Raw genomic sequence first — 26,567 nt, forward strand, 5'->3', positions numbered from 1 at the left:
AGTTGGGTTTGATTTTCGCTGTTTGGTGTTTGAGGCTTGGGGCTTGGCGCTTGGCGCTTGGAGTGTTAAAAAGCGCTACTTATTCGCATTAGTTTTTGTTTTGTTTGGCTAATGCTCTTTGTGCAAGCGCTTTGATGAATTGCATAACGAGCCAATAAAGAGAGCCCAGAGCTGTGAGAGCTGTGAGCTCAACGCGCCAGCGAAGGCGTCGCGAGAGATGGCTTTGTGGTCTTTGATGGCTGAATGATGGCTGTATGATGGCATAATCCGAGCAGAGCATCGCGTGGACAACCAATTAGAGTGTCATGCATTAGCATAGACTTGGCTAACGGGCTGTCCGGCAAGCTAACCAGCTTGGGGCAGGGTCGAGCTGGTTTTGTGGCTTTGGGCCCTGTTGGGCTCTTGGCCAGCTCTGGTGGGGCCATAAAAGCCAGCGCTAGTGCACTGCAACGGCACAGTTGAAGTTCAGCTCTCGTCGAAGTCGCATTTGCAATCCCAACTCCTAGCTCCAAGCAAGACACAGGGCCAACATGAAGGTGCGTCCTGCCTCCGGATCGGCTCAGCTCGAAATATCGCCGTCGTCGGGATTACGGAAATTTCGAGCTAAACTTTAATTTTTTTTTTTGTATTGTTTTTTCTTTTTTGTTTTGTGCCGTGCCGTGACAATGTCGTAATTGGAATTGATTTATTGTGCCTGTTTCTCTTCCAAGGTATTCGTTTGTCTGCTCGCTGTGTGCAGCATGGCCCATGCGGGCTTCCTTGGCGGCGGCAGCGCCCTCAGCTCCGGTGGCGGCTATAGCGGTGGTCATGGCGGTGGCTACGGCGGCGGCTATGGCGGCGGCCATGGAGGCGGCTATGGCGGTGGCTACGGCGGCGGCCATGGAGGCGGCGGCGGTGGTGGTGCCGTGAAAATCATCAAGGTCATCTCTGATGGTGGTGCTGGCGGCGGCTATGGCGGCGGCTATGGCGGCGGCTACGGCGGTGGCTATGGAGGCGGTCATGGCGGCGGCTATGGAGGCGGTCATGGCGGTGGCTTTGGAGGCGGCTATGGTGGCGGTGCCAGCACTGTCAAAATTGTTAAGGTCATCTCCGACGGCGGTGCAGGCGGCGGCTACGGCGGCGGCTATGGCGGCGGCTATGGAGGCGGCTATGGAGGCGGACATGGCGGCGGCTATGGAGGCGGCTATGGAGGCGGCCATGGTGGCAGCTCCGGCACTGTGCAAATCGTCAAGGTCATCTCCGATGCAGGCGGCATCAGCGGCGGCGGCGGTGGCGGTGGCGGTGGCTGGGCACCTCAGGGTGGCTGGGCCTCCAGCGGCTGGTAAACAGCGATCCACAATCCGCGTACATGCGATACCTTTGTGTCTGGGTCTCTGTGACATGTGTGCTGTGTTCGTTTGGGAGCTCGTGCAGCGGCCCTTTCACCTCTTTGTTTTTTGCATTAATTTTTTGTTGACCACTCGAATTGTAAATACTCATTACATTAAAACAAATAATACAAGCGTGAAGAGCGAAGCCAAAATGTTTGCTTAATTCGCAGCGTTAATTATGCGAGGCCAGGTCAGATCCAGGCGCGAGCTGAAAGTCATTTCCGCTAGCGACAATCTCTGTGGAATCAGCGGTCGCACTTGTTTACACTGCACAACATGACTCGTACATTGATGGAGGTCTTAGAGACTATATTGGGGAGTAACACTTGGTAACATACAATTTTGTTCTAATTGTGCATAGAACAATCCCATTAAGATATGACTTAAACATAGATGAACAAAAGAAAACTAAGTAATACTTCTAGCTGGACGAAACTCAACCCATTGATAATTCTCATTAAATATATGAAACTATATAGTTTCGTATATTATAGTATAATATTATTATAACATCTATATATATGATTAAGAATCAAATAATATATAATATATACAATATGTGCTTCCTAGGAAGCTATTAAAAGTAAGTCCTAACCTGCATACAGCATACAGCATACAGCATACAGCATACAGCATACAGCATACAGCAGACAGCATACAGCATACAGCATACAGCATACAGCATACAGCATACAGCATACAGCATACAGCATACAGCATACAGCATACAGCATACAGCATACAGCATACAGCATACAGCATACAGCATACAGCATACAGCATACAGCATACAGCATACAGCATACAGCATACAGCATACAGCATACAGCATACAGCATACAGCATACAGCATACAGCATACAGCATACAGCATACAGCATACAGCATAATACAGCATACAGCATACAGCATACATCATACAGCATACAGCATACAGCATACAGCATACAGCATACAGCATACAGCATACAGCATACAGCATACAGCATACAGCATACAGCATACAGCATACAGCATACAGCATACAGCATACAGCATACAGCATACAGCATACAGCATACAGCATACAGCATACAGCATACAGCATACAGCATACAGCATACAGCATACAGCATACAGCATACAGCATACAGCATACAGCATACAGCATACAGCATACAGCATACAGCATACAGCATACAGCATACAGCATACAGCATACAGCATACAGCATACAGCATACAGCATACAGCATACAGCATACAGCATACAGCATACAGCTGAACTGCAGTGAAATCGTCGCTCTGAATGATATATTTAAAATTCTTATGAGCTGAGAACAATGCTCTGAGAAATAAACATGTCTATTCCTATTGCAATTGGCCACAGGGCACAAGCTGTTCTCATATTCCATTGTAGACTCAATGCTCATGCTTGAACACTTTCTCGTGTACACGCTAACGAATGCCCACTGTGAGTGCACAACTTTGGGCACAAAAGGAAATAGATAGCAAGTGCCTAACATCTCGTACAAATTACAAAAACATTTTTGGTCTGCTCTTGCATAAGAATTGTTAAAATGAAAACGAAATTGTTGCATAGCTCAAGGTAAACGAGAATCCATCGGCAGCAGCTGCAAATGAAAGGGAAAACGAACTGGAGCTGACTGACCTATCTGGCTAATGAAAATGAAATCTGTGGAAAATTTCACACACAGCCATCGCTTCAATAAGATGAACAAATATGGGCCGTTGCCAATGGCAGACAACGTGTGCAGCTGCAGCATTTCAATTAACGTCTCTCTGCGAGCCAACCTCCACCCCTTCCCATACGGCTATGCCTATGCCTATGCCCACCCGCTGTTGTACCTGTCCAGCCTGTCGCCTCTGTCGACGTTCCATCAGAGCTTTGTTCAGCTCTGTGTCAATGGCGAAGCGCAAAAGCTTCGGCACACAAAGCTGTAGCCGAGGCCTGATTGGCCCAGTGCGTCGAGCCAAGTTCAGGACAGGCGGGCATCGAGTCGGAAGTTTGGCTCCGTCTGGTCCTTCACGTCGATACGTGGGTGCTGTCGGCACATGTCAAAGTCAGACAGTCAAAAAGTAAAAGTGCAGCTGCTCCGGTTCAAGCCATTCAATTAAACTTTTCAAACGTGGCCAGAACCGACCTCCGCCCCGCCTCCGTCCAGCGAAAGGTATCACAGGAATCTTGCAATCTTCGTGAAAGACTTCTTCATAAGCACTTCAAGTGCAAAAGCAGCTCTAAAGCGGGTTAAACTGCTGCTGGCCAACAGCTAGAAAGATGAACACAAATAACTAGATAAAACGAATAAAAGACAACAACATAGGGGTGGGGTGGAGAGCGAAGAGGGTGAGGGGAGTCAGGGAGTGAATAGAGAGTGAGTTTAATGGAGTGTTAAAAATAAATTAGTTTAGATTGGCAGAACAACTGAAACATCAAAGCATGATGGCCACTGGGGAGTACTTCAATTCCTGAGAATCGCATGGAAAGGCAGTGCTTCAGAAAACATCATTTGATTGTTATTTATTAACGGATGGCTGTCCTGAAGACTGCGCGCGTATATACATAAATGTATGTATATTTATTTGTATGACTATGCGTATGCATTCATGCATAGTTACTCACAATACATACACACATACATATATAAACAATAAAGTTGTATATAAGTACATATACATATACATATATGTACATACCATAAATACAAGAATACAAACAGCCTTACGTAAGTATTCACAGGCATATATGTATATACGTAGGCATACATATACATAAATAAAGACATACATAGACATACATATAGATACTTATACATACACATACATACATATACAGCTATATACATAAATATACATACCCATACATCTATACATACATATACAAATATATACATACATATGCACAATATATGCATCATAGTAATCATTATGCATCATCTTATTCATAATCATATGCAGTATATGCATCATTCGTTCATCATACAACATGTAATATACATATATTCACATAATATATGTATATATAATATAAATATATGTATATAGACATATATGAATGAATAAGAATATACACATATACACAAAGACAAATATAAACATAAATATTTACATACATATGCATAGATACGTGCATTCGCACTTGAATAGATAGATATACACACACACATAAATATGCACACATTTTTCATTAATTTATAGTTGATATACATACAAAATTAAATAAATTCATATAAGAATCCAATCAGAGCTCAGCTTTATATCGATTTTCAAATGATTTCCTCTCCAATTGAAGCTGAAGAACAAGAGCAAAGCTGTTGATTGGCAAAGCGTAAGCCAAGCTGCGGCAGTTCCGTTGAGTCATAAGACGCCAATCTTTTGATGCCAGTCAGCTAGTCAGACAGCGACCTAAATTAACTGAAAAGAACAACTGGGCTGAGCGGCAAGGTGGCCAAGGGGAGGGGCAGCGCAACAGCTGTTATCGAATTAATTACGTATACGAGCGTATGGGAACAGAACCTTCAGTGAGCCGAACAATCAGCAGTGCATCTAGCTGTTTTCTTTTCAAGTCGTTCCCCTCTCCCTCTCCCTCTCCTTTTCACTTTACCTTGCCCCTTCGCCTTATGTGATATGGCCTGTGATTTGTATGGCAGGCAGCGCGAACAACAGATGTGCCACTGAGACGATATGGAGGCATTGTCCAAGCACTGCCATTGCCTATAAATAGTTGCTGCCCCGCTGGGGGCTACGCTTGCGACTCGCTCGACTGCCGATGGCGCGCTGCTGTAGTTTTGTGACCTTGCTGCAGTTGCTCTGGCTGGGCGCTCGCTTGAGCTGCGCCCAGAACTACTGCAATCCCGCACTCTGCCCGGAAGGAGTGCGGCATGTTGTCTGCGGGAATAGTGGTGTAAGTAGTGCCACATCAGAGAAATGGGAAATGGAATGGAATGAAATGGGGGCATTAAACTGAACGATCTATGCTTCTCAGCAATTCGCGAGCGGCTGTCAGGGCGAGTTTGTCTCGCTCGATGCTTACATTCCGCTCATCCTGAAGGAGCACAACGATCGACGCAATCTGGTCGCAGGCGGCGGACTGAGCGGCTTTCCGAGTGCCCTGCATATGGCGACGATGTCGTGGGACTCGACGCTCGCCCAGGTGGCCGCCTACAACACGCTGCAGTGCCGCATGGCGCACGACGAGTGCCGCAACACGAACACCTATCGCTACTCCGGCCAGAATCTGAGCATTCTCTACACGCTCAACATTGACACGGCGACATTTCTGCGGGATCGCATCGCCGCCTGGTTCGACGAGTATCAATATGCGACCAGTGCCGATGTGGAGGTTTATGTGCCGCGTGGCGGACCGTGCGTATGCCCAACGAATCTCGTTGCTTAGCTTTGGTTAGTTAATTCAGTTGGTATCTCTGTCATCCGCAGTGCCATCGGCCACTTTACGACCATGGTGAATGAGCGCAACAATCGCGTGGGCTGTGCCGTCGCCCGGTTCACGGACGCCAATGGGCTGGAAAACACGCTCCTCGCCTGCAACTATGCGGTCACAAATGTGCTAAACAATCCGATCTATCGGGCTGGACCACCGGCCTCCGAGTGTATCAGGGGACGCAATCCCAACTACACCAATCTCTGTGCGGAGAGTGAGGAATATAGCTATAATACGTGGGCCGGCTAATTTTCATTTCCCTTTAAATCCAACTCAATTTCTCCTTCACTAAGATTATATACCTTTATTGTCCCATGTAGGGGTTAGCCATTAGTGTGAAATTTCAATTAATGAAATTCCAAGCTTTTTTACTGGGATAATACCATATTATCCGTTCATTTCCCCCCGTTTCAAACATGTCAGCTGTGAGCACAAGCTAAGTATCAGTATACTGACTTAGCTGGGATTTGAAAAAGTCTTTTATGGTACTATACTATGGGCAAGCGTTTCAATTCTAGAACCTATGCTCGAAAGCAGTGAGAAATACATAATTGTTCTCTGCCATGTGTATTTCAATTTCCCTTTTATTCACTATAAACTAAAACCCAAGTTGGTTTGTGACTTAGCTATAAAATATAAAAATATCCTATGGCTTGTGCCGTAAAAGCCCAACGGTCTAAAGTATCTATTGACTTCCCTTTATGAAATATTTACTATAAAAAAAAAAAAGCCCAGTTGGTTTGTGACCTTGCTAAAATATACCAAATATCCTATGACGTGCAATGTAGTATAAGCGCAACTTTATCCGTGTATATCCCTTTATAAAGCTTGTACTATAAACAAAACCCTTTGCTCAATTTGGTTGATGGCTTGGCTAAAAACCCCACAATAATTCCCTATGACAATTATACGAGCAACGTTATCAAGTATCCGTTGATGTCCCTTTTAGAAACTTGCACCATAATGAAAAGCCCCAACTAAAGTTTGTTTATAACTTGACTAAAAATACACAACCGTGTGAGTACTCGCTAAATGTACTAATATTATCCGCTACCAGCTGAGATAATTTATATATGAGTATTGTCTTGGATTTAAAAATAAAATAATGTGGTATTTTATATCGTAAATGCGTTTATTATGTACAATGAATGGATACCTTGAGATATTCGCGTTGACTCAATTGGTTTTTGTCATTTCACAAAAAATTTTTAATGGGAATTTTGTAAATGCCGCATGGTTTATATATCGTAAATTGTACCTCCAGCTAATTGAATTTTGTATAAAAGTAATAAATCCTTATATTTGTAATATTGAAACTTGATTTCCTTTCATCAATTGAGCTCAATTGGGATCTTTTTTCGATTATTTGTTTGTTGTCCAAATATCGGTTTGTGTCCACACTTTGGATTGAATAGCGTGAACCAATATTGTAATTTGTTGCTATGAAAAACAAAAATTTAATGATCGGTCGAATAGTGAATTCCTGGAGACAGTCTCCCATTTATGTATCTTAATGAAATCCTCCTCGATAGCGTCCAGTGATCCAGACATAGTGTAAAAGTAAAAAAGCCTGATATTTGTATTAATGGGACTGTATCTGGTTTCATCAATTGAGCTCGATTGGGATGATTGTTGATTTTTCGATTGTAGTCTAGAAATGGGTTTATGTCCACACGTTCGAATGAAAAGTATGGATCAAAGTAAAAAATTGTTACTGTGGGAAAAAGACTCTAGCGAGTGGTCGATCCGGTCTTAGGCTCCTTTAATTCAACTATGCGAATTACGATGGGTATATCTTCCACCTTAGTGTCACTGGTGATCGAGTTGGTGAACTCCTCGACACAGTCGGCCTTGAACTGGGCCCATTTGCGTGTCTTGATGAAGTCCTCGTACAGTGTCTTCCTCGACGGTATCCAGCGGTCCAGATAGAAGCGCATGCGCTGCCACATGTGTCCCGGGTTTTGGTCCTCCTCCATCAGCCAGTAGCGTGGTATGAGCAGGCATTGGACAGTGGTGCGGGCCATGATAACGCGATGATCGCCTTTCTCGCCCACCCCAAAAAGTCCGCCAAATGTCATTGAGCCGACGTCCACGAAATGGGTGACATAATTACCTTCGCCCTAAACGGGCGGCCAAGAAGAGTCAGGCATAACGAATATACATTAAACATGGGCAATATTTACTTTATCCCACTTCGATTGATACGATGAACTTGTCAGCGTGCTGGTGCGCGACAGTGAGGCTGTGATTATTGGCGACTCCTCCTCTTCCACCGCTTCTTCGGCCATGTTTTTGCTATTCCTGCTCTGCCTGCTGAGCTTGCTTTGCCTGCTTTGCCTGCTTTGTTTGCTCGACTTGCTCAAGCGACTCGATCGACGCATGCCGTCTGCCACAGTCGAGTCCCGTTTCAACGAGTAGCCGCTGTCCGTCGAACACAAATCCTCTTCGTCCTCGCAAACCGAAAAATCAAAATCGTCATCCCACAGATGATCTATTATCGACTTGTGATGATGCGAATGGCGGAATTGGCGCATCATCGGACGCTCCTCGACAGCCGGTGGCTTCTCGTTCAACAGCTTGCAGTTCGCCTCGATCTTGGCAAACTCCGCCTTGCGCTTCTGCAGGGAAGAAACATAAAGACAACAAATAGATGTACATATATATCCCACACAGTTAGCCAATGAGCGCTGCAGTCAGTCATACCGCCTTCTTCTTGTTTTTGCCGGCTTCGTCCAGCGAAGAGCTCGAGCGCAGCAGTTCCCGCACATCGAACGGCTCTGTCTTGTCGTCCTCTACTTCATTTTCGGAAGCGTCATCGGCCACGGGCGACAGGTCATAATGCAATTCGCCTTTTTCAAATCTAACCTATCAGGAAATAAGGACATATAGAGAGAGAGAGAGAGAGAGAAAGAGAGATTAAACTTACCCTCATATACAAGCATTGCAGTATAACGCATTCGCCGCTTAGCACAAAATACACATGTTGTATATTATCCGAACTATCCGGATAGATTGTGCTCAATGGATCGTATTGTCTTAGGATGCCAAACTTACAGGCGCTCACAATCTGAAAACGGAACATAGAGAGAGAAATCGAAATGAGTGCAAAGGGAATAGGCAAATGAAGCGTTTCATTAGATTTCTCAATATATTATATAAAAATCTCAGTAGAAACTTCAGCTTATGCCCATATCTTTCCGATCAAAGTACTATATCATATGTCGTCCTTAGGAAAACCGCATCAAAATACTATTAATTTGTATTTAACGAGTCTCTATGTATTCCATACACAGACATCAAGAAGTCTTACCTGTGAATCATTCATGTATTTCAGATAGCTTAGCGAGGCAATCGCCCTCTTCTTCTCAATCCAAACTTTTTTCACATATGGCATGAGCATAGCCCTGAAATCGAAATCGTCCAATGCCAAAATTTCGCAATTAGCTGAAGAATTTAACTTATTATAGGCAACAATTAACTAGCATTCGATTATTTTTTTTTTTTTTTTTTTCAAATGATTTACTTGTAGCCTTATATGTATTCATTCGTGAATTCTCCTCGAGCAGCTCAACCTCGCCAATCCAATCGCCTGGCCCGAAAAATGCCTCAGGCTTCGATTCCACTTTGCGTGATATCTACCAAAGGAATTGTTGGATAGTGAAATATGTATATATATAAATATATATGAATGAGCATATATATAACATTACCTTATTCATTAATTTTCTTGACATCTCGACCTCGCCGCTCACAACAAAATAAACACAGGTGGGCATATCGCCCTCTTTCATTAAGGTGCGACCCGCACTAACGACCATAAAGTGAAGATAGGGCACCAGACGAGCTCGAATTTTCTGCGAAAGATTTCGGCAAGATTCATATAGGTGAATATAGTAATATAGATGGACAGAGATGTCTTACCGGTGGCACTTGGGTGAAACAGCCTAGGCTAGCGACGATTGTGCAAAGTTTCTTGCGCTCTGCTATAGAGCGAGTGGAGTGCAAAGTGGCCAAGAGACCTTTTTGCTGCAATACAAAGGGAATACAGGTGGTATAGAGGGTTATATAGAGGCCTGTATAGAGTATTTGTGGAATCTATAGCACATGGAGTATATAGAGTGTATGTGGGGTATGTACTCTGTAATTTATTTAGAATAGATAGAATATATAGGGCAAATAAAGTACATAGGGTATATAGAATCTATACAATAAAGTTTGTAGTGTATACAAAGCGTATAGAACGTATAGATCATATTGGGTATATGCTGCATAAGGTGTATATAGAATATATAGAGTACATGTATGTAGGATATATATACATATATATATATATATATACAGCATAATATATATACAGCATAATACATATAAGTAGATTGTATGAAGCAGTATATAGATCATACTATATAAAATATAAATAATCATAGTGTATGCAGAGTATATAAAGTATGTCGGATGCTTACCGCCATTGTCAATATGCCCGTCTTATGCTTCTTGCGCACCAGCATCGCCACATTCTTCTTCACATTCAGGGTGATGCCCTGATCGTCCGTCTCATTCACCCACTGATGATTGGCATAGGCGACGCGCACCACACGCTTGAAGCGCAGCTTGGCCAGCTTCTTCCTCAGCGCATCATCCACTTCCTTGGTACGCTTGTTCATTGCAGCCGACTTGTTGGAATGGTTCTCAAGACGAAAATATATATGTATATATAGAGAGATTTTTTATATATTTTGTTAGCTTTCTTTGTTGTGTTTTCTGTATTCTTTGATCATAAAGACTCGAAGTCTCGTCTATATATGAAAGGGGTAGATAAAAGGCGTCTACTATGTTTATTTTGAATTGGTTTTCTCATGCATGACCTACTGAGTGAGTTGTGTGAGTTGAGTGAGCATGGGTAAGAAACATTCACGTCAAAGAAACATTCCAGAATTACCCACTTTCCCCTAACTAAAACTAACTTTGAGTGCAAATCGAAGGCACTCAGACTCAGAGTAGGGGAGAGGACGTTGATTGAGTAATTGGGATTGAGCATCTGCTCAGTTTAGCCCCGCAATCTGCAGAAAGCTCTGGCCAAGCTTTTGGGACAGCTTTGCAGTGGTGCTGGCATCGTGGTGAACAGCGCGAGAATTGAGTGGATTGCATCGAGTGGCATTGGCTGGAGAGTTTTGAGTGTGTGCAGGATGGCGCTGAGCTTGCACTCAGAGCCAGCCGAGCTGTTCATTTGGATGCTTCGCCATGTGTCCGTAATTTTGCGAACGACAGTTCATTACGGTTTTCAAGGATAAGCGATGCCAACGTGCTGGCCCCGCACTGGCGGAACATCCAATTCAATTGTCGTCTTTTATTGTCGCCTTTCGCTGCTCGTCTAACGGAATGCGCGATTCAAAAAAAAAGGAAAAAATACAATCAAATAAATAATTGACTTAGATTCTACCAAAAAGAAATAAAATTAAATAAATAAAAAAATACAAATTAAATAACCAAAATTATTAAAGTTTCGTGCGTAAAATCTACAAATGTTTTGTTGACTTTTTTTAACAATTTTTTTTCTACCATATATATATATATATAGTCCCTAGATATATATATATATATATGTGAAATGCAAACAAGTGCCAAATGTGATGTGAAGTATAAAAATCAAAAGAATAATAGAATGCAACAACAGAAATGTTTTAATAACAATTTTTAGCCACGAGTCGCAAGTGAGCGCGAGTTCCGTTCTTTTTGTTCATATCTGGAATATAAATTAAGCAAACAATTTAACCGGGTGAGTGAAAAGTTGTACATATTACCTACTCTGATATTATAATCCTGGGAAATTCGCAAAGCTTATTTGCCGGATGCATTTAATATACTTTACTCATATTATGCCAGCTCCATTTACCACGCAAAAACTGTTTGCAATTCTCCTTTTTTTTTGCGTGTGTGTGTGTTTTTTTTTATCATGTGAAAGTTCTCGGCAGCTGCAATGGAACAAGAGTTCTTTGCATATTTCCATCTGTGTACTCAACTCAGTCAACGGGCCATTGTGTGATTGCATTTCGTGATCATTATTAGATAGTTACCAAATGTACTTGAAGGAAGAACAAATCAACAAAATCAAATTATATGCGGGGCATCCTTGTTTTGTTTACAGTCTCTCTATATTTCTCTCTCTTTCTCCGTAGTTTTACATATATATATATATAGAATATAATAAGATGAAGATAGAGGTGGAGCACTCTATCTCTCTCTCTCTCTCTCTTAACTACCTATATCTTTCTCCAGCTCTCTCTATTTCTCTCTCACTCTAGCTTTACTTTCTCCCTCTCACTCGCTTTCTCTTTCGCTTTCTCTATCTCACTTCACTATTCTTTTCCACGTTGCATCTCCCCAACCTCTCTCTCTCTCTCTCTCTCTCTCTCTCTATTATCTTTCTCATGCCCTCGCTTTCTCTATTTTTACCTATTTACTTATTACTTTTACTTAATCTATCTTTTTCGCTCCTCCTTTTTCTCTACTTAGATCTCTCCCTGTACTCTTCCTTCCCTCCCTACCATACTTCTTTCTATTCCACCCCTCCCCCTCTATCACTAAGGCGCACTCATATCTGCGCTTCAATTACTACATTCTTGTTATCTCTGATGTTTATACATTTTCTGTAATTTTCACTTCTTGGAATTTTCTATTTTCAAACCTCTGTTTTTTCCATTATTTTTCTCAAAAGTCACACAGTCTCGCTTTATTATGATTTTTGCCTTCCATAAAACACATTTGTGACTTTCTTATATTTTAATTTATTCCCTTTCTAGGATTCGCTTACGAATTCTGGCTTAATCTGTCTTTTGTCCTCTAAATCTTCTCAAGCTCTGCCTATCTTTATCTCTCTCGCTCTCTCTGTTTCTGTATACATATCGCTCTCTATTTTTCTATATAAATATACATATATATATATCTATCGCTCTTTCCTTATATATACATATCTCTCTCTCCCTTTCTTGCCCTCTTATTTTCTTTTGTTTTTCTCATAATTGTTTATTAAAAACTTCCCAATTATTGCGGCGGTTTCCCTTTCCCACTACATTCTCTTGTAAGAAATAAATTATGGCATTCCAATCCCTCACACCCCATCTCTCTAACTATCTCTATCACTCGCACTCGCATTCTCACTTATGCGTTCACTCCTGAACTCTGTGTCTCTCCCTTTCTCATTTAGTTTTTATACTTCATTTAACATTTTTGAAATAATGTGGTTGTTAGCCTGCAGCTCGTCAATCTTTGTATCTCGCTAGCCATCTCCCGCTCCCCCTCTCCCGCACACCCCTTAAATTAACTAATTTTAAATTAAATTCAGTTGAGGTCGCTCATGAAATTGAGAGAAATATAAATTTTTGATTAATGTGGTATGAATAATTTATTTGCTGCACATTAAAACAATTACTTTGGTTGCAAAAACATTAATGTTTAATGCAAAAGAGTAGAAGACACACACAAGCACGTATACAATAATATACATGCATATGTACATATATATATATATATATGTAATATATGCAGATGTAAAGAAACTGATTTGATTTATGGGGAGCGCACGAGCGTAGTCCTTATTAATGCATTCGGACCCCCCTAAAAATAAAAATAAAAATCCTACAGAAAATTTAAATAACATAATTTATTATTTAAAAAAACATGAAAGCTATTGCTCTCTATGGCTATAGCAAACGCAATTTGCTTATATGCTAATATAATGACTCGCACTCCATATCCTTCAACTCTGATTCAATTCAACAACATTGACTGCCAAGAGCTGCCAGCCGCTCGATTCTATTTCATTTGCCTAATCCGAATGGATGTTGTTTTCAATATATAAAAAACTCGGAAGAACATGATTTCGCCTGACAATCGAACCTGCTCGACTAACAGATGCCCTAGACCCTATGAGGAGCTGATCCTTCAATCAATCTACGCTGGCAAACAATATGCGCCCTGCCACGCCTCCTTCTGCCTGCATACACCTCCACAAAACCATAATACCCTGATTTCGCACTTTCAATGGGTTCACTGTTATAGAACTTGAGTAAAGACTCGAAAAATAGTTGCACAGCCAAACAGGTCAGTACTAATAGAGTTTGCCTAATAAAATAGCTCTAAACGCGTAGCATATCTTAAATAAATAAATTATACATGGTTTATTTATAGTATATCGTATGTGTTTCTGTCAAATATTTGGGCAACAGAAACCGCATTTCACATTGCAAATCTATCTTTGATATGTGCATAAAATTTGTTTATTAAACAAAATGCATAGAAAGCAAATAGCAAATGCTGCAAAAACAAACATTTGTCATATGTAAATCAAGAGTTTTTCTTGTTGTTGTTATGTTTTTGTTTTTACTTGTCATTTTCTTTTTATTTTTTTTTTATTTTGTGATTTAAACACTTTTTTGCAACAGCGTAAAATCACATGTCATAGTGATTATTTAGACATAAAATGGAAGGACATGTTTTTTAGAGTTTGCCAAAAAGCTGAAAATACAAAAAGAAAAACTCTTTAAATAAACATAGATATGTTTTGAAACTGTTGTCATAACAAGTTTTCGTCACTTGTTTTTGTTTAGCATAATATCCATATCTTTTGTCGCGCTTCCTCGTAATCCCCATCAGATAGGATACCATTGCCATAAAATTCCTTTTTTGCCACTAATTCTCCAAGTATATACAAGCCGGATTTATCTAGTCCATCATAACGGTGCAGCGTCCTTCCAAGAACCTTTCAGATCTGACTGCTGCTGGCTCATAGAACATATCTTGTTTTTGGCCAACAAATTTATACAGGCTCTGGCTACAATTTTTGCAAGTCAAAATGGAAAACGAGTTAAAATATGTACAAGCTAAAGAGCTGTCAAAACTTAACTGAGCATATAACATGATAGAGCCTGGCGACTTATGTGAGACAAAGGAGCAGCAGGATAACGAAGCAGAACAAACGAAAATCGAAAATTTCTGATGCTGTTTTAATAAATATTATAAAATGCATATTTATTTATATTCATATACAAGAATCCAGGACAAACGAACATCGAAAATTCCTGATGTTTTTTTAAGCATATATTAAAATATATATATTTATATTATGTGCATGCATATATACGAGGATCTAAAAACTTTTTGAGAAAAATCAAAAATAAAAAAAAATAAAAATAAAAAAACAAAAATTATATAAACATCTATTCATATTTAGTAATTTATTTTTTAATATAATACTAATTTCAACATGTTTATATTTTATTTATTTCTTAATATTTTTTTGTATTATAGATAAATTATTCAATTTCAATATACACATATATATATATAATTAAATAGTATTTTCTGTTAAATATATAAAAATAATTGTAAATTGCTGTATATTTCATTTTTGATGTGCTTCTAAAATGATTTCATGAATTAAATTCAATGCAATTCAATTTGCCTGCTTGAACATTTGTAATATAAACAGTTCGCCATTTGCATAAATACATTAGGCCTATCAACTTTTTGCCGCACATTTTTCATATCGTTGTTTCAATTTCCAATTTCAATCCGCTCAGCATTTGGCTAACTGCAAAAGCTCCGCCTTACTGTGGGTGCTTGGGTCTGATTGTTTAAACCGTTCAAAATGTCGCTTTTAATGAATGGCAGCAGTGCGTACATGCACACATATATACATACATACATATGTACATATGTATATGTATGTATATGTGCGTATGCATATGTATTTACACGCAATTGCACACCAGTTTGTATCAGCATAATGATTAGATTATGTTCTAAACATGCATACTTGTGTATGTGTTTGTGTGTGTGTGTGTGTGTGTGTGTGTGTGTGTGTGTGTGTGTGTGTGTGTGTGTGTGTGTGTGTGTGTGTGTGTGTGTGTGTGTGTGTGTGTGTGTGGAGGGAATCCATTAGCCTAAGACTATAGACAGCAGCATATGCAACCAATGCCAGTGTAACCAAAAACCGCAATCTTGTTATATTCAGTTAGCCCCAACAAACATGCCGCAATAACCTATACTTACTGCGTTAATGTATGAGTACAACTTTGTGTATTTATACATATGTGTGTGTGTGTGTGTGTGTGTGTGAGTGTGCGTATGACGAGTAGTCAACAAAGTTACAAAGCTGCGAGAGGGTAAGAAAAAGTCGTAATCCCAAGATGTCAACCCGGTTGTTGGGCGCCTAAAGAACTTTCTAATCTGAATATATATACCTATATATGTATATACATTTATATGTATGTATGCGTATGTATGTATTACCCAAAGAAGATGAAGAATTTGGTGTAATAAACAGCGCAGCTGAGGGCTGTGGGTGGTTAGCTAAAATGTGTACAAGACTTACGCGTAATGCGTATGAAACAAAACAAAGCACGTTTTGCACTCAATGAGGCACAGCAGGTGCTCCACTGCAGACACACACACACACACACACACACAAACATACATACATGTTTCAGCTAAGATTTTGTTTGTTTGTTTTTTTTTTTTTTTTTTTTTGGGGGTTGAGCTTTACGCATATGCTAAGCGACGGTAAGCGTTAAGAGCTAGTTAGTCAAAGTCAGGTAAAGAAAGGCGAATGCTAACGATGGTCTACGATGTCTCGGCCAGGGTCGCAAGAAAAAATAAAAGAAAAAGGGAAAAAAAAGAGCGCCGCAAGCACGTGACACTGATGATGATGCCGCTGCTGCTGATGATGCTGATGCTGCTGATGCTGATGATGCTGAGCGCTGAGCGCTAAGAGCGGCGACCAAGAGGATTTCATAAAATGAAATTTTGCTATACAAGAGCCCCATTCGAGTTTTATTGCTGCTATGTTATGAGAATATTCTGTCCGCCCAGCTGGCCCGGGTCGCCCATCAAGTGCAATTAGAATACGCAAGGCTTTAAGCCTTCCCAGTCTCTGACTTTGCTGCTGTCCCCTCCCACCCCCCCCTTTCCGCTCCTCTCATCTACGCTTCGTTGTTATCGCTGCATAAGTAAATAGTTGCCAACGAGTCGGCCTTTAAAATTATTTCGCAAATTCAAATGTCAACAACGTCAGTCGGTGGCAAGGCAAAACAACAAAATAAAACACACACACACACACACAGAGACACACACACAAGAGAAACAAAAGGGATGCGCCTAAAACCAAACAATAGCGAACAATAACAGCGAACAACAAAAAAGGAGAGAACGCAAAAAAAATGAAATGATGGGGGAAAGAATAATGAATAACAGGACACCAAATATGTGATACCCTTTCGGATAATCGATAGTAGATAATATAAATATTATATATAATTTTTGTCAGACGAAAGTTTGAATAGAAGAATAGAAATGAATTTGAGTCGAATTTCGTATATATAAATATAATATAGTAGTCAGACATTGTTAACAAAATACTGACCTATAGGAAAGAAGAGCTAGCTGGCATTATGTATGAATATTCATTATACTGAATTTGTTTGATATACCAATCCGTTATTATAATTTATAAATAAGAAAAATCCTTGAAATTAAAATTCAATTAGCAACCGGAATTTCCTGCAAGCTATAAGACATAGAAATTAGTTATTGTTAAGAACAAAATTTACATAACCTCAAAAATATGTAGTTTACTTTCGATTTCTATTGACACAAATCCCATTAATATTCTCTGTACTAGAAGCATATTTTACTGCAAACCGATAAAGTTCGAAATTCTAAATTCGATTGACTAGAAGATAAGAAGAATTCGTAAAAACTTAGTTTAATAACGATTTCTAACACTACTTTAGTACCCCCCATATCAAAACTACAATATATCACATAGTAATCACATATTTTAAAGAGGAGAACTAATGAGAGCCTAAAGAATTAAAATTCTGTGCTTGATAATAATAGAACTACATGAAATAGTAAGCTGCAAGAAAATCTTGGGAAAATTCCATGAAAATTCAATTTATTTTCCAACTGCCCTCTATACTACTATACAATATGATATGGTAAAAATTTCGATGTAAAATCGTCGATACTAGATATCTACTATACACGTAATACTTCTCGTTCAAATCAGACTCTATAATCGCTAGTTGCCAGATCTTTCTGGTCTAAGTGACACACTTCATGAGCAAACTATAATGCCCTCTCGCAGGCAACATGGAAAAAAGGCAAAGAGAATGAGAATGTCAGCAAGAACAAGATGAACAACAACAACAACAACTTCACTAATATAATATTTATTACGGTGATTATGTCTTGAGCCAAGGGCAAGTGCTAGCAACGCCCAACAGCCTCGCAGCCACACAGCCTCTGAAACATCCAGGCCCCGAGGGGAGTCCCCAACGGCCGATGGGAAAGTGGAAATGAAAGTTGAGAGAAATGTAATAAGCAAGCACTTTGTGGGCACAGGCAGCGGGCAGCGGGCAGCGAGCTGGAGATATATCAACTATGATGGACGCCGGCAATGACGACGACGACGACGACGACGACGACGACGACGACGACGACGATGACGACGATGACGATGACTACGATGATGAAGAGACAACGCAGCTGGCCAAGGTCCATTGCCGTAGGAACAAACTTTAATTCATTTTATGTACCTTCTCTCACAGTCTTTCTCTCTCTCTCTCTCAGTCTCTCGCTCTCCCTGTCTCTCAGTATCCTAAGGCAGTAAAAAATCGCTTTGAAATCAGCTTTTCTGATACAAATCAGAAAACTTAACTAACTTCAATAGTCGCTCCCTCCCTCTATATATAGCCCTGTCTTTCTCTCTCTCGCTCTCTCTTTCTCTCCCATCACTTGACCTGCTTAATCAATAAGTGACGCATCACAATCTACACCTTTGGACGCGCTTACGCGTTAACTGCAAATGATGAAACGCGTTTGACCGGAAAACATTTATTTACCAATACATTTTTAAACAAGTTTACCTCATCATTTCCGCTCTTGAATTGCAATTTTTTATTAATATTGTTGAGTTAACAGAAATGAACTTTCCGCTAACTGTTGTCCACGTCAAAGGGGGGAACGCTTTGTGGAGCACTACGCAAAAAATAAATATAAATAAAAATCAAGAAAAAAGAAAGTTTAATCAAACTGGTTCTGCTGCTGCTGCAGCTTCATAATATAAAGCAATGGAGTGCATTTTTAGTAGAACAAAGATTGCAGATTGAAGACTTGATTGACATTAAAGTATTATGTATATGCTATATACCTATATACTATATTAAAGTGGAAGAGTTTTTCCAGCTTTACTTTATCAGCATTGGGTTCTAGGGCGGTACGAGTGCAAGTGAATGCAGTTTAAACTGCATGCATCGAATTCCCAACTGGTTCTAGCTTAGCTGGAGTAACTTATGATAAACCTGGGAGTTTCTTAAATGGGATTTACAGAATACCCAAGGGACTTGCTTGGCGGAATGAGCTGAATACTGAACAAAATCAGAGATAAAACAAAACTAATATATGTATATTCGATTCCCCCATTTTGAAGTGTTTCGGGGTTGGCAGTACCCGACTAAGAGCTACCCTAATTTCCGAGCAAAAGCTGCTATTGAAATCATTGGACGCTTCTGTTAATCATACATATCAACCAACACATGCACACACATATACACACACACCACATCACACATACACACACTCACACACAGCAGCACGCACTCTGTGTACTGCGCTTCTGTGGCTTTACTGTGCCAACTTAATTGTTGAATAACTTTGCTTCTAGATGGACTTTCCCAATCAAACTTTCGGAGCATAATAATGACATCCCCATCTGTGCGGATGCTAAAGCATAAGTTGCGTCTAGTATGTGAAATATTTTGCTTGATGGGGCCAAGTGGGAGGTAGCCAGTGTGTAAGGCATACAACATATCTGTATGCATTACAAGAGGAGCCCTCACACTGAATTTAAAGTCAACTTCTGTTCTGGTATTTAAATTGGCGATAATAAGGAAAAATAATAACGAACTTGTACTGTGTGTGGTACAGTGGAAGAAATGAGCTACCTAGTTTTTGTGACTTACGAGATCGGACGGACAGAGGAACGAAAGGTTGGAGGAATGGTTTGAGGCAGAGGCTAATAGACGGACAGCTGAATGGGCGGACGAATGGATATAGAAACTGATGGACTAGTATATAGACAGATAGATGGATGGACGAACAGCTGAACAGGTGGAGAGAAGGGAGATAAGGACGCATGGAAGGATGTAGGGATGTAGGAGAAATACCAGCGCTTTTGGATAAGCTCTACAAATTAAGTTAAGTTTGACATTTTGCGTTTTCGAAAACTGTTTTTTGCCGTTTGAGCCACGCCTTCTCGCCGCTCAGTTATTACCTATTAATTCAATCGTGTGTACTTTAGACATAATATAAAGAGAATAAAGAGACGGGCAGATCAACAGACAGATATAAAGATACCGATTCAGCCATCAATAATATTAATAGAGTCGAGTCTCCATAATTCGTACCCCGCTAATTCGAAAATCGCGATAAATCGAAAATAAATTATATCCCCATGAAAGAAATTCGTTCTCAATAATTCTCAAAAATTTTTAATTTCTGTGTAAATAGAAAGTAAAACTGATCCCCTTGCCATTTCGAACTATGTATCAGGATTCTACTGTATATATTCCTTATGACTCCCCCCACTTTCTGTTACGTGCATCATTAAAAAGCAAATATACCCTGAACTCTCATTTTCAGTGTATTTATACTTTAAGCGACCTTTCAATATTTGAGCTGTGTCAATTTTTTACGGACTTCAGCTCATGTAGTTGCTGATTAACACTAATTGACAAATTAAGTTGGTTGAATGCACAAAAGGCGAGCAAATAGTCCGCAAAGCTGTCACTGAATCATGATTCTGCGTGTGCTTTAAGCCGCATCTACCCGACAATTTTTCATATGTTGCGATATTTTGTATGATATTAAATTAAGTGAACTTTACTTTTTATGCAATTCCAGCTGGCCACGACGGGAGATCGCATTGAACCATTCGCAGTGGCGGCTCGTCAGAGTTTTGGATGGACAGCTAATGCTGTGTGCGCCAGCGCCTGGAAACGTTGAGGGCAGCTACGTTTTGAGAATACAATGAAGGTTTCTGATCTCAACAGGGCCGTTTGTCAAAGTCACGTCATCCCGTGCAAAGGATGAGGCGTTTACAAGTTAATAATGCATCATTAGCATCAGCATCAGCATCGGCAGCGGCAGCGGCAGCGGCATCAGCAATCGCGGCCCACTCAGCCCAATCGAACTATAGCCCGGCCATCAGCCTGAGCCACAGTCGGAAGCGGAGTCCGTGGAGTCTGAGATGCTTTTGGCTGTTCGCCGTATTCACAGTTATTGAATTTCATGTACACTTCGTGCTGGGTAAGACAACGCGCACAAAGAAGGGCGGGCACAGAGGGAGGGGTGGATAATTGGAGCGAATCAGATGACAATCGTAATTGGAATAGCTGCAATGCGGTTAACTGCAAGCTGAAGCCAGTTGACAGGGGAAACCTTTGTTGTTGCACATTCACTTCATATGCAATACTTATATTTATCAAATATTTTGCAGGCACCACAGCAACAGCAGCAACAGCAACAACAACAACAACAGCAACAGCAGCAACAGCAGCATCAGCAGCAACTGCATCGATATCAACTGCTGCTCTTAGCAAGCCGAACGACAGCAGCTCGGAGAATAATTTCTATTTTGATGAGAGTATTACGAGCAGAGCGCTATCTCTCATTGCCGCTGACACAGCAGCGCCGCAGCTCCTTGACGTCTCCTCGATGCCCGGCGAGACACAGCCAGCGGCCACAGCAACAGCAACAACAACAGCAACAGCAACTCGTACAACAAGAGCTCGGACAACAGCTCACAGCCAAGCTGGACTCCTGGCCTTCAGCACAGCTCGACTGCCTGGCCTGAGTGGCAATAGCAGCACGGCCCGGACTCAAGATCCCTTGGCTGCTTCAGCGGCGACCACCAAGAGCGCACGCAGCGCCACCGTGAAGCAGCCCATCGATGTGGCACGCTCCCGAAACCACTGGACAGCCGGCGGCGGTGGCGTTGGGGGTGGATTCACAGATGCGGAACGTTCGCGCACTTTTCGCAGCAAGTATCATCATGAGAACCACTATGGACCCTTCTTCGAAGAGCCGTCGAATCTAGTGGATCCCGGCAAGACGCTCGTCGCTGCCGTGCATCTGTTCACGGAAGCCGTGCTCAATTGTCGCGTCGGCATGCTGAAGGATAAGACGGTAAGCATATATATCGAATAAGGTAAGGTATATATATCGAATAACGATATATAGGTGACAAATATATCATTCTGCGATATACATATATATAGTTCTTCGATATTGATTCCTAATCTTAAGTTGAATCTATATATACCTGCAATTTTAAATATAGCATATAACTAGAATCCGTCCTGATATTCCGTGACATGCCCGCTTTTGTAAATAATGTCCCGGTGTCCCGACCTGACACGAAATTTTCCCGAGTTTCTACTGTTTCGATAAAAAAGATCGTCGTCAACCGTCCCTGAATGGCCTCAAGACCATATGGTAACCCTACATAGAAATATAAATATATAAAGATATATTGAAAGACCATTCTCATATAAGTTTATCTGGGGATCAGAATTTTCTTGGTAATAACCGTACGGAAGCTATAAGTGAAGTCGCTATAAACATATATATACGTATATATCCAAAATTGTTTCTATATATCCAAATTCTACAAAAGAATTCCTAACCGAACTCTAAGTTTAATTTTTAAAATTTTAGGTACTTTTGGTATATTTGAGGTATTCGCTGATGAAGTATTCCAAACTTTCAATAAACTCTCATTGAGGGCGTGGCAAAATGAGAGCTACTACGGAGAATATCGTTTTTAAAGCGGAAGATTTTAAATATACATACATCGAGACTTTATAGCCACACCCTTAGAGGAGTATAAAATAATTTGTATGTCATTTACGATAGCTTTAGAGTCAGAATCTTCATTTCGTATAGTTGAGCTCCATTATTCCTCCTTTTAAGTAAGAGTTATACGACTGCGTACAAATGTAGATATATGCCAAATGCTTATATGATGAGCCAAAGCTAATGATATTGGATACAGCAAATTGAATATATCACAAATGAATCATGTCTTATTTGCAGGTGATGTGGGTTAGGCGCACCACTGAGAAGGTCTCACTGCTCACCGTTGGCAATGTCACATATAGCGGTGACCCACGTATACGAGTCAAATTTCAATATCCGAACAACTGGCGTCTGATGATCAATCCAACCCAGAGGGAAGACGCTGGCATATACATGTGCCAGGTTTCAACACATCCGCCGCGCGTCTTTACCACAAATCTCACCATTTTGGGTGAGTCGAGAGATGACAGTAGATTCACATCTTTGGATGTTAATTGATTTTGGTTTTCCGCTGCAGAGCCACCGCTGAGGATCATTGACGAACACGAACGAGATGTGGGCGACAGATACTACAAGTCCGGCAGCACCGTCGATCTCCAGTGCCAGATCTCACGCAACTTCTATCAAAAGGAACGTCTGGCCATACTCAAGTCAACGGAGTTGGGCAACTCGGCTAGCAAGCAACTGAATGATACGGCTAGCGAAATGAATCTAATCGGCGATGCGAACCATACTCACAATACATACTCCAGCCAGGAGCTGGAGAAATATTTTACTCATTTCATTACCTGGGCCAAGGACGACGAACCGCTCCAAGCACTGACCAATAGGCGTTCTAGGTAGGTTCTACTTATACTTTTAAAGAATTTTACAGGCAAATTTTCTACTACCTGAACTCTTTGAGAATGGGAGTTCGGGGTATAATGATTTTATAAACAAGCAGGAGGAGGCGTGGAAGACCATATAAAGGTTGATGAGCTGAGTCGAAGAGTTTGCCTGTCTGTCAGTCTGTCTGCCCGTGGAACGAGCTGTATTCGTGCGTCTATCCGTCCATTTATCCGCTCTTCTCTCTGGGAATCTCTGGAATCTAGCCATTTTTATGAGCTCAGCTATCGCATAAGGCCGAAAAGCTTACAGACTTCATATCTTAAACAAATATTCTAATATGCCATAAGCAGTACAAGCTTATCATTATAGTACGGCTAATCGTAAGTCCTTAATATCGATAAAAATCGATTTTTTTTTCTTCTTTTGTTCAAGCGCAACTCAAATGCCACAAAAGGCGGCAGCTTCAAATTTATTGTGGGATTTTCTGTAATGAATACCCAAATTTTGCATATTTTTTATTTAGGATATATGTATACCCAGTCATTCAGCAAAACATTCGCAAAGAACATATTTCAAATACTAGAGACTTGTGCTTTGGCATCTAGATGTCATTATCATGCTCCAAATTTGATTAAGAAAGTTCAGCTAGAAGAAAAGTTATTCGTCAATGGAACTCTCATTATAAGGCCCATAAGCACGACCCAAGCGCAGTCGCTGGCGTCAACTGCGCAGTAAACAGAGTGCGTGCCTATGTGTGTACATGTATGTGTGTGTATATTTGTCTGTGTTGTGCTTGTTATGTATGTATAAGAGAGATGTAGATTGATTGAGTTAAGGGTATTATTTAGTTAAACACTCCCAAACAGAGCTTTATTTATTTCAATTTAAAAAATTAAAATAAAATAAAATAATGTTAGTATTGAATAAATATATCTACAATTATTTGTTAATTCAATAGCAAATATTTACAAACTTAAAGAAATCTATAAAGAGCTAATAATCGAATTTTTCTTTCATCAAACTTGTTGGAGTATGTTCTAATTACAATAAACCATTTTCTTTTCTGCTTTACAGCGTGTCCGACAAATGGCTCAATAGTCGAATTTCTATATCCGATGCCAAGCTCTCAGATAGTGGAAATTATTCCTGTTCCCTTGGTCGACTCTTCACTGTAATTGTACAGGTCCAAGTACTCACGGGTAATACAAATAAACAAAGTTTTTGGCTCCCCAAACGTTGCTTAATTTGCTTGTGTTTTTGCTTTTCGTTTTCAGGTGAATTGCCTGCTGCAGTTCAGCACAATTTGGCACGAAGATCCGGCAGTTGTCTGTCCCTCTCATGGAGTCTCTTCATTATTGTTATTTGTTTTTACATACTCAAGAGCCATTCATCACAATTTCATAGTATTAAAGCGACGAATGAATGAATGAATGAATGTCTGACGTAAAGGAATTGTACTTAGCATTCGATCATTCATCTATATAATAATATATGGTATTTCTGACTAAATACCAGAACATAGAATATTTCTGAGAAACAAAACAAAATGAATTCCATATATGTACGTATATGCTTCACGCTGTGTAACTGCTAAAACTGAAATATTTGTCCAAATACAATGATTGGTCTATGTATGTATCTACATCAATTACATCAAAATACATACATTGAATTTTCTATATCAATTTACACGACTTTCATTGATATTCTTCTTAATAAAATAAAGTCGACAACTTGTTTAAAAACTTAACAAAAAATGAAAACCTAAAAAAAAAATAAAATAAAATCTGAAACAATTCCGAATATCAGTTCAAGTAAACCCACAGGAACTTAGCCAAGATTACAAAAAAAAAAAAATAATAATAATAATAATAATAATAATAAAAGTATGTTTTATTACAAATAAAAAAAAAATGAAAATAAAAAATGGAATTTGTATGCGACAAGGAAAAAGTGAAAATTCAAATAAAATTTGTTATTATGTTTCGTTTGACGTGTGAGTCCAAGTTCAACTTTCACTTACATAAATGAGTTGATTTAACATTTTAATTGTATGTTTCGGCAATTAGTATGTTTGTAAATATTGTAAAATGAGAGAAGTTAGGATTTTACCTCCTCAACTCCATACCGTGCATATATATTTTCTCAATTCTCATTCTGCTAGCTCAAAATTGTATAGTTAAACTATTTATTCGAATTGATTTATATATATATGTATACATAAATATATGTATTAATATCTTAGTTAATGGTAACCTACTTGGCTGGATTAACGAAACTCTATGATCCACCAATATTGTTAAATTGCGATAATCGTGCATTGACATGATTATCATGCTATATTACAAACTAAATCAAAATACATACTTTCAAATATAAAATCCAGACAACGTGTTTTCTTAACCCCATTTCGCTGGGACAAAGTTTCTAGCCGCAAAGTTCGAGTAGATGAAGGGGCCGAGACTGGAAGTTCGAGTAGATGATGATGATGAAGTAACTGAAACTGGCTGAAACTTCAGGTGTGTGGTAAGTGTAACGGTGGTATTTCATGAGGTTGAAAACTTAGTTTAAAACAAACTTTTTATTACAGCTTTTCACGCAATTTAAATTGGCTCAGTGTCGGAAATGACAAATTATTCAATTGTTGTTATTACATATATATATTGTCGAATTGAAAAAATTTATGAAAAATCATTGTGGCTTTTATTTTAATTTATGTTAATTTTTTACGTTAAACATTTATCTAATCATTTAATTTAACAGAAAGCCATAGCAAGTAGCTTATGAACGTGTGCCATTGCACTTAGCTTATGTCTGCTAGCATTAAAAAATCAAGCCCCTCCATAATCGATATTGGCAAACATATTTGGCGCCCAATACATACTGCTTTGACCGATTTTACTTCATTACGGCATACATCAATTTATTCAAAACATAAAATATGGCAAAATATAATGCCAACAACACATTACTTGAAACTTTTGCTACATTCGCTAATAAAGCTCCACAATA

The 26,567-nt window shown here is 39.8% G+C and overlaps 4 protein-coding genes across 5 annotated transcripts; 3 read left to right on the forward strand and 1 right to left on the reverse strand.

Annotated features, from left to right (window-relative positions):
• Nucleotides 1-463: 463 nt before the first annotated feature.
• Nucleotides 464-1,508, forward strand: LOC6586124 (glycine-rich cell wall structural protein). The gene is made up of 2 exons (XM_002011711.3): nucleotides 464-536; nucleotides 711-1,508. The coding sequence occupies exons 1-2, from the start codon at nucleotides 531-533 to the stop codon at nucleotides 1,323-1,325; spliced, it is 621 nt and encodes a 206-aa protein (XP_002011747.3). The 5' UTR covers nucleotides 464-530; the 3' UTR covers nucleotides 1,326-1,508.
• A 3,596-nt stretch (nucleotides 1,509-5,104) lies between these two features.
• LOC6586125 (antigen 5 like allergen Cul n 1) lies at nucleotides 5,105-6,701 on the forward strand. Its single transcript, XM_002011712.4, has 3 exons — nucleotides 5,105-5,273; nucleotides 5,355-5,734; nucleotides 5,807-6,701. The coding sequence occupies exons 1-3, from the start codon at nucleotides 5,139-5,141 to the stop codon at nucleotides 6,057-6,059; spliced, it is 768 nt and encodes a 255-aa protein (XP_002011748.4). The 5' UTR covers nucleotides 5,105-5,138; the 3' UTR covers nucleotides 6,060-6,701.
• A 222-nt stretch (nucleotides 6,702-6,923) lies between these two features.
• LOC6586126 lies at nucleotides 6,924-10,626 on the reverse strand. 2 transcript variants are annotated; one of them, XM_002011713.4, is made up of 9 exons: nucleotides 10,274-10,625; nucleotides 9,732-9,836; nucleotides 9,521-9,664; nucleotides 9,334-9,445; nucleotides 9,121-9,254; nucleotides 8,737-8,877; nucleotides 8,514-8,675; nucleotides 7,994-8,428; nucleotides 6,924-7,930 (listed from the first exon to the last, which is right to left on the reverse strand). In XM_002011713.4, the coding sequence occupies exons 1-9, from the start codon at nucleotides 10,472-10,474 to the stop codon at nucleotides 7,541-7,543; spliced, it is 1,824 nt and encodes a 607-aa protein (XP_002011749.1). In that variant the 5' UTR covers nucleotides 10,475-10,625; the 3' UTR covers nucleotides 6,924-7,540. The 2 variants fall into 2 exon arrangements, with proteins under 2 accessions (XP_002011749.1, XP_015016124.1); XM_015160638.3 differs by lacking the exons at nucleotides 6,924-7,930; nucleotides 7,994-8,428 and having other exon boundaries at nucleotides 8,584-8,670; nucleotides 10,274-10,626.
• A 447-nt stretch (nucleotides 10,627-11,073) lies between these two features.
• Nucleotides 11,074-25,940, forward strand: LOC6586127. The gene is made up of 7 exons (XM_002011714.4): nucleotides 11,074-11,586; nucleotides 20,772-21,176; nucleotides 21,367-22,055; nucleotides 22,965-23,178; nucleotides 23,245-23,566; nucleotides 24,630-24,754; nucleotides 24,830-25,940. The coding sequence occupies exons 2-7, from the start codon at nucleotides 20,957-20,959 to the stop codon at nucleotides 24,979-24,981; spliced, it is 1,722 nt and encodes a 573-aa protein (XP_002011750.3). The 5' UTR covers nucleotides 11,074-11,586; nucleotides 20,772-20,956; the 3' UTR covers nucleotides 24,982-25,940.
• The last annotated feature ends 627 nt before the right edge of the window (nucleotides 25,941-26,567 follow it).

The sequence above is a fragment of the Drosophila mojavensis genome, unplaced genomic scaffold (genome assembly GCF_018153725.1).
Source record: "Drosophila mojavensis isolate 15081-1352.22 unplaced genomic scaffold, ASM1815372v1 contig_136, whole genome shotgun sequence".
NCBI lineage: Eukaryota > Metazoa > Arthropoda > Insecta > Diptera > Drosophilidae > Drosophila > Drosophila mojavensis.

Bases quoted from the DNA above. Each gene is read 5' to 3' on its own strand.
- LOC6586125 (XM_002011712.4), top strand. From the start codon at position 5,139: ATGGCGCGCTGCTGTAGTTTTGTGACCTTGCTGCAGTTGCTCTGGCTG. The intron at 5,274-5,354 runs GTAAGTAGTGCC...TATGCTTCTCAG, and splicing joins TTGTCTGCGGGAATAGTGGT to CAATTCGCGAGCGGCTGTCA. The intron at 5,735-5,806 runs GTGCGTATGCCC...TGTCATCCGCAG, and splicing joins TATGTGCCGCGTGGCGGACC to TGCCATCGGCCACTTTACGA.
- LOC6586126 (XM_002011713.4), bottom strand. From the start codon at position 10,474: ATGAACAAGCGTACCAAGGAAGTGGATGATGCGCTGAGGAAGAAGCTG. The intron at 9,446-9,520 runs GTAATGTTATAT...TTCCTTTGGTAG, and splicing joins CAAGAAAATTAATGAATAAG to ATATCACGCAAAGTGGAATC. The intron at 9,255-9,333 runs GTAAATCATTTG...TAAATTCTTCAG, and splicing joins GAATACATATAAGGCTACAA to CTAATTGCGAAATTTTGGCA.
- LOC6586127 (XM_002011714.4), top strand. From the start codon at position 20,957: ATGAGGCGTTTACAAGTTAATAATGCATCATTAGCATCAGCATCAGCA. The intron at 22,056-22,964 runs GTAAGCATATAT...TCTTATTTGCAG, and splicing joins GCATGCTGAAGGATAAGACG to GTGATGTGGGTTAGGCGCAC. The intron at 23,567-24,629 runs GTAGGTTCTACT...TCTGCTTTACAG, and splicing joins CTGACCAATAGGCGTTCTAG to CGTGTCCGACAAATGGCTCA.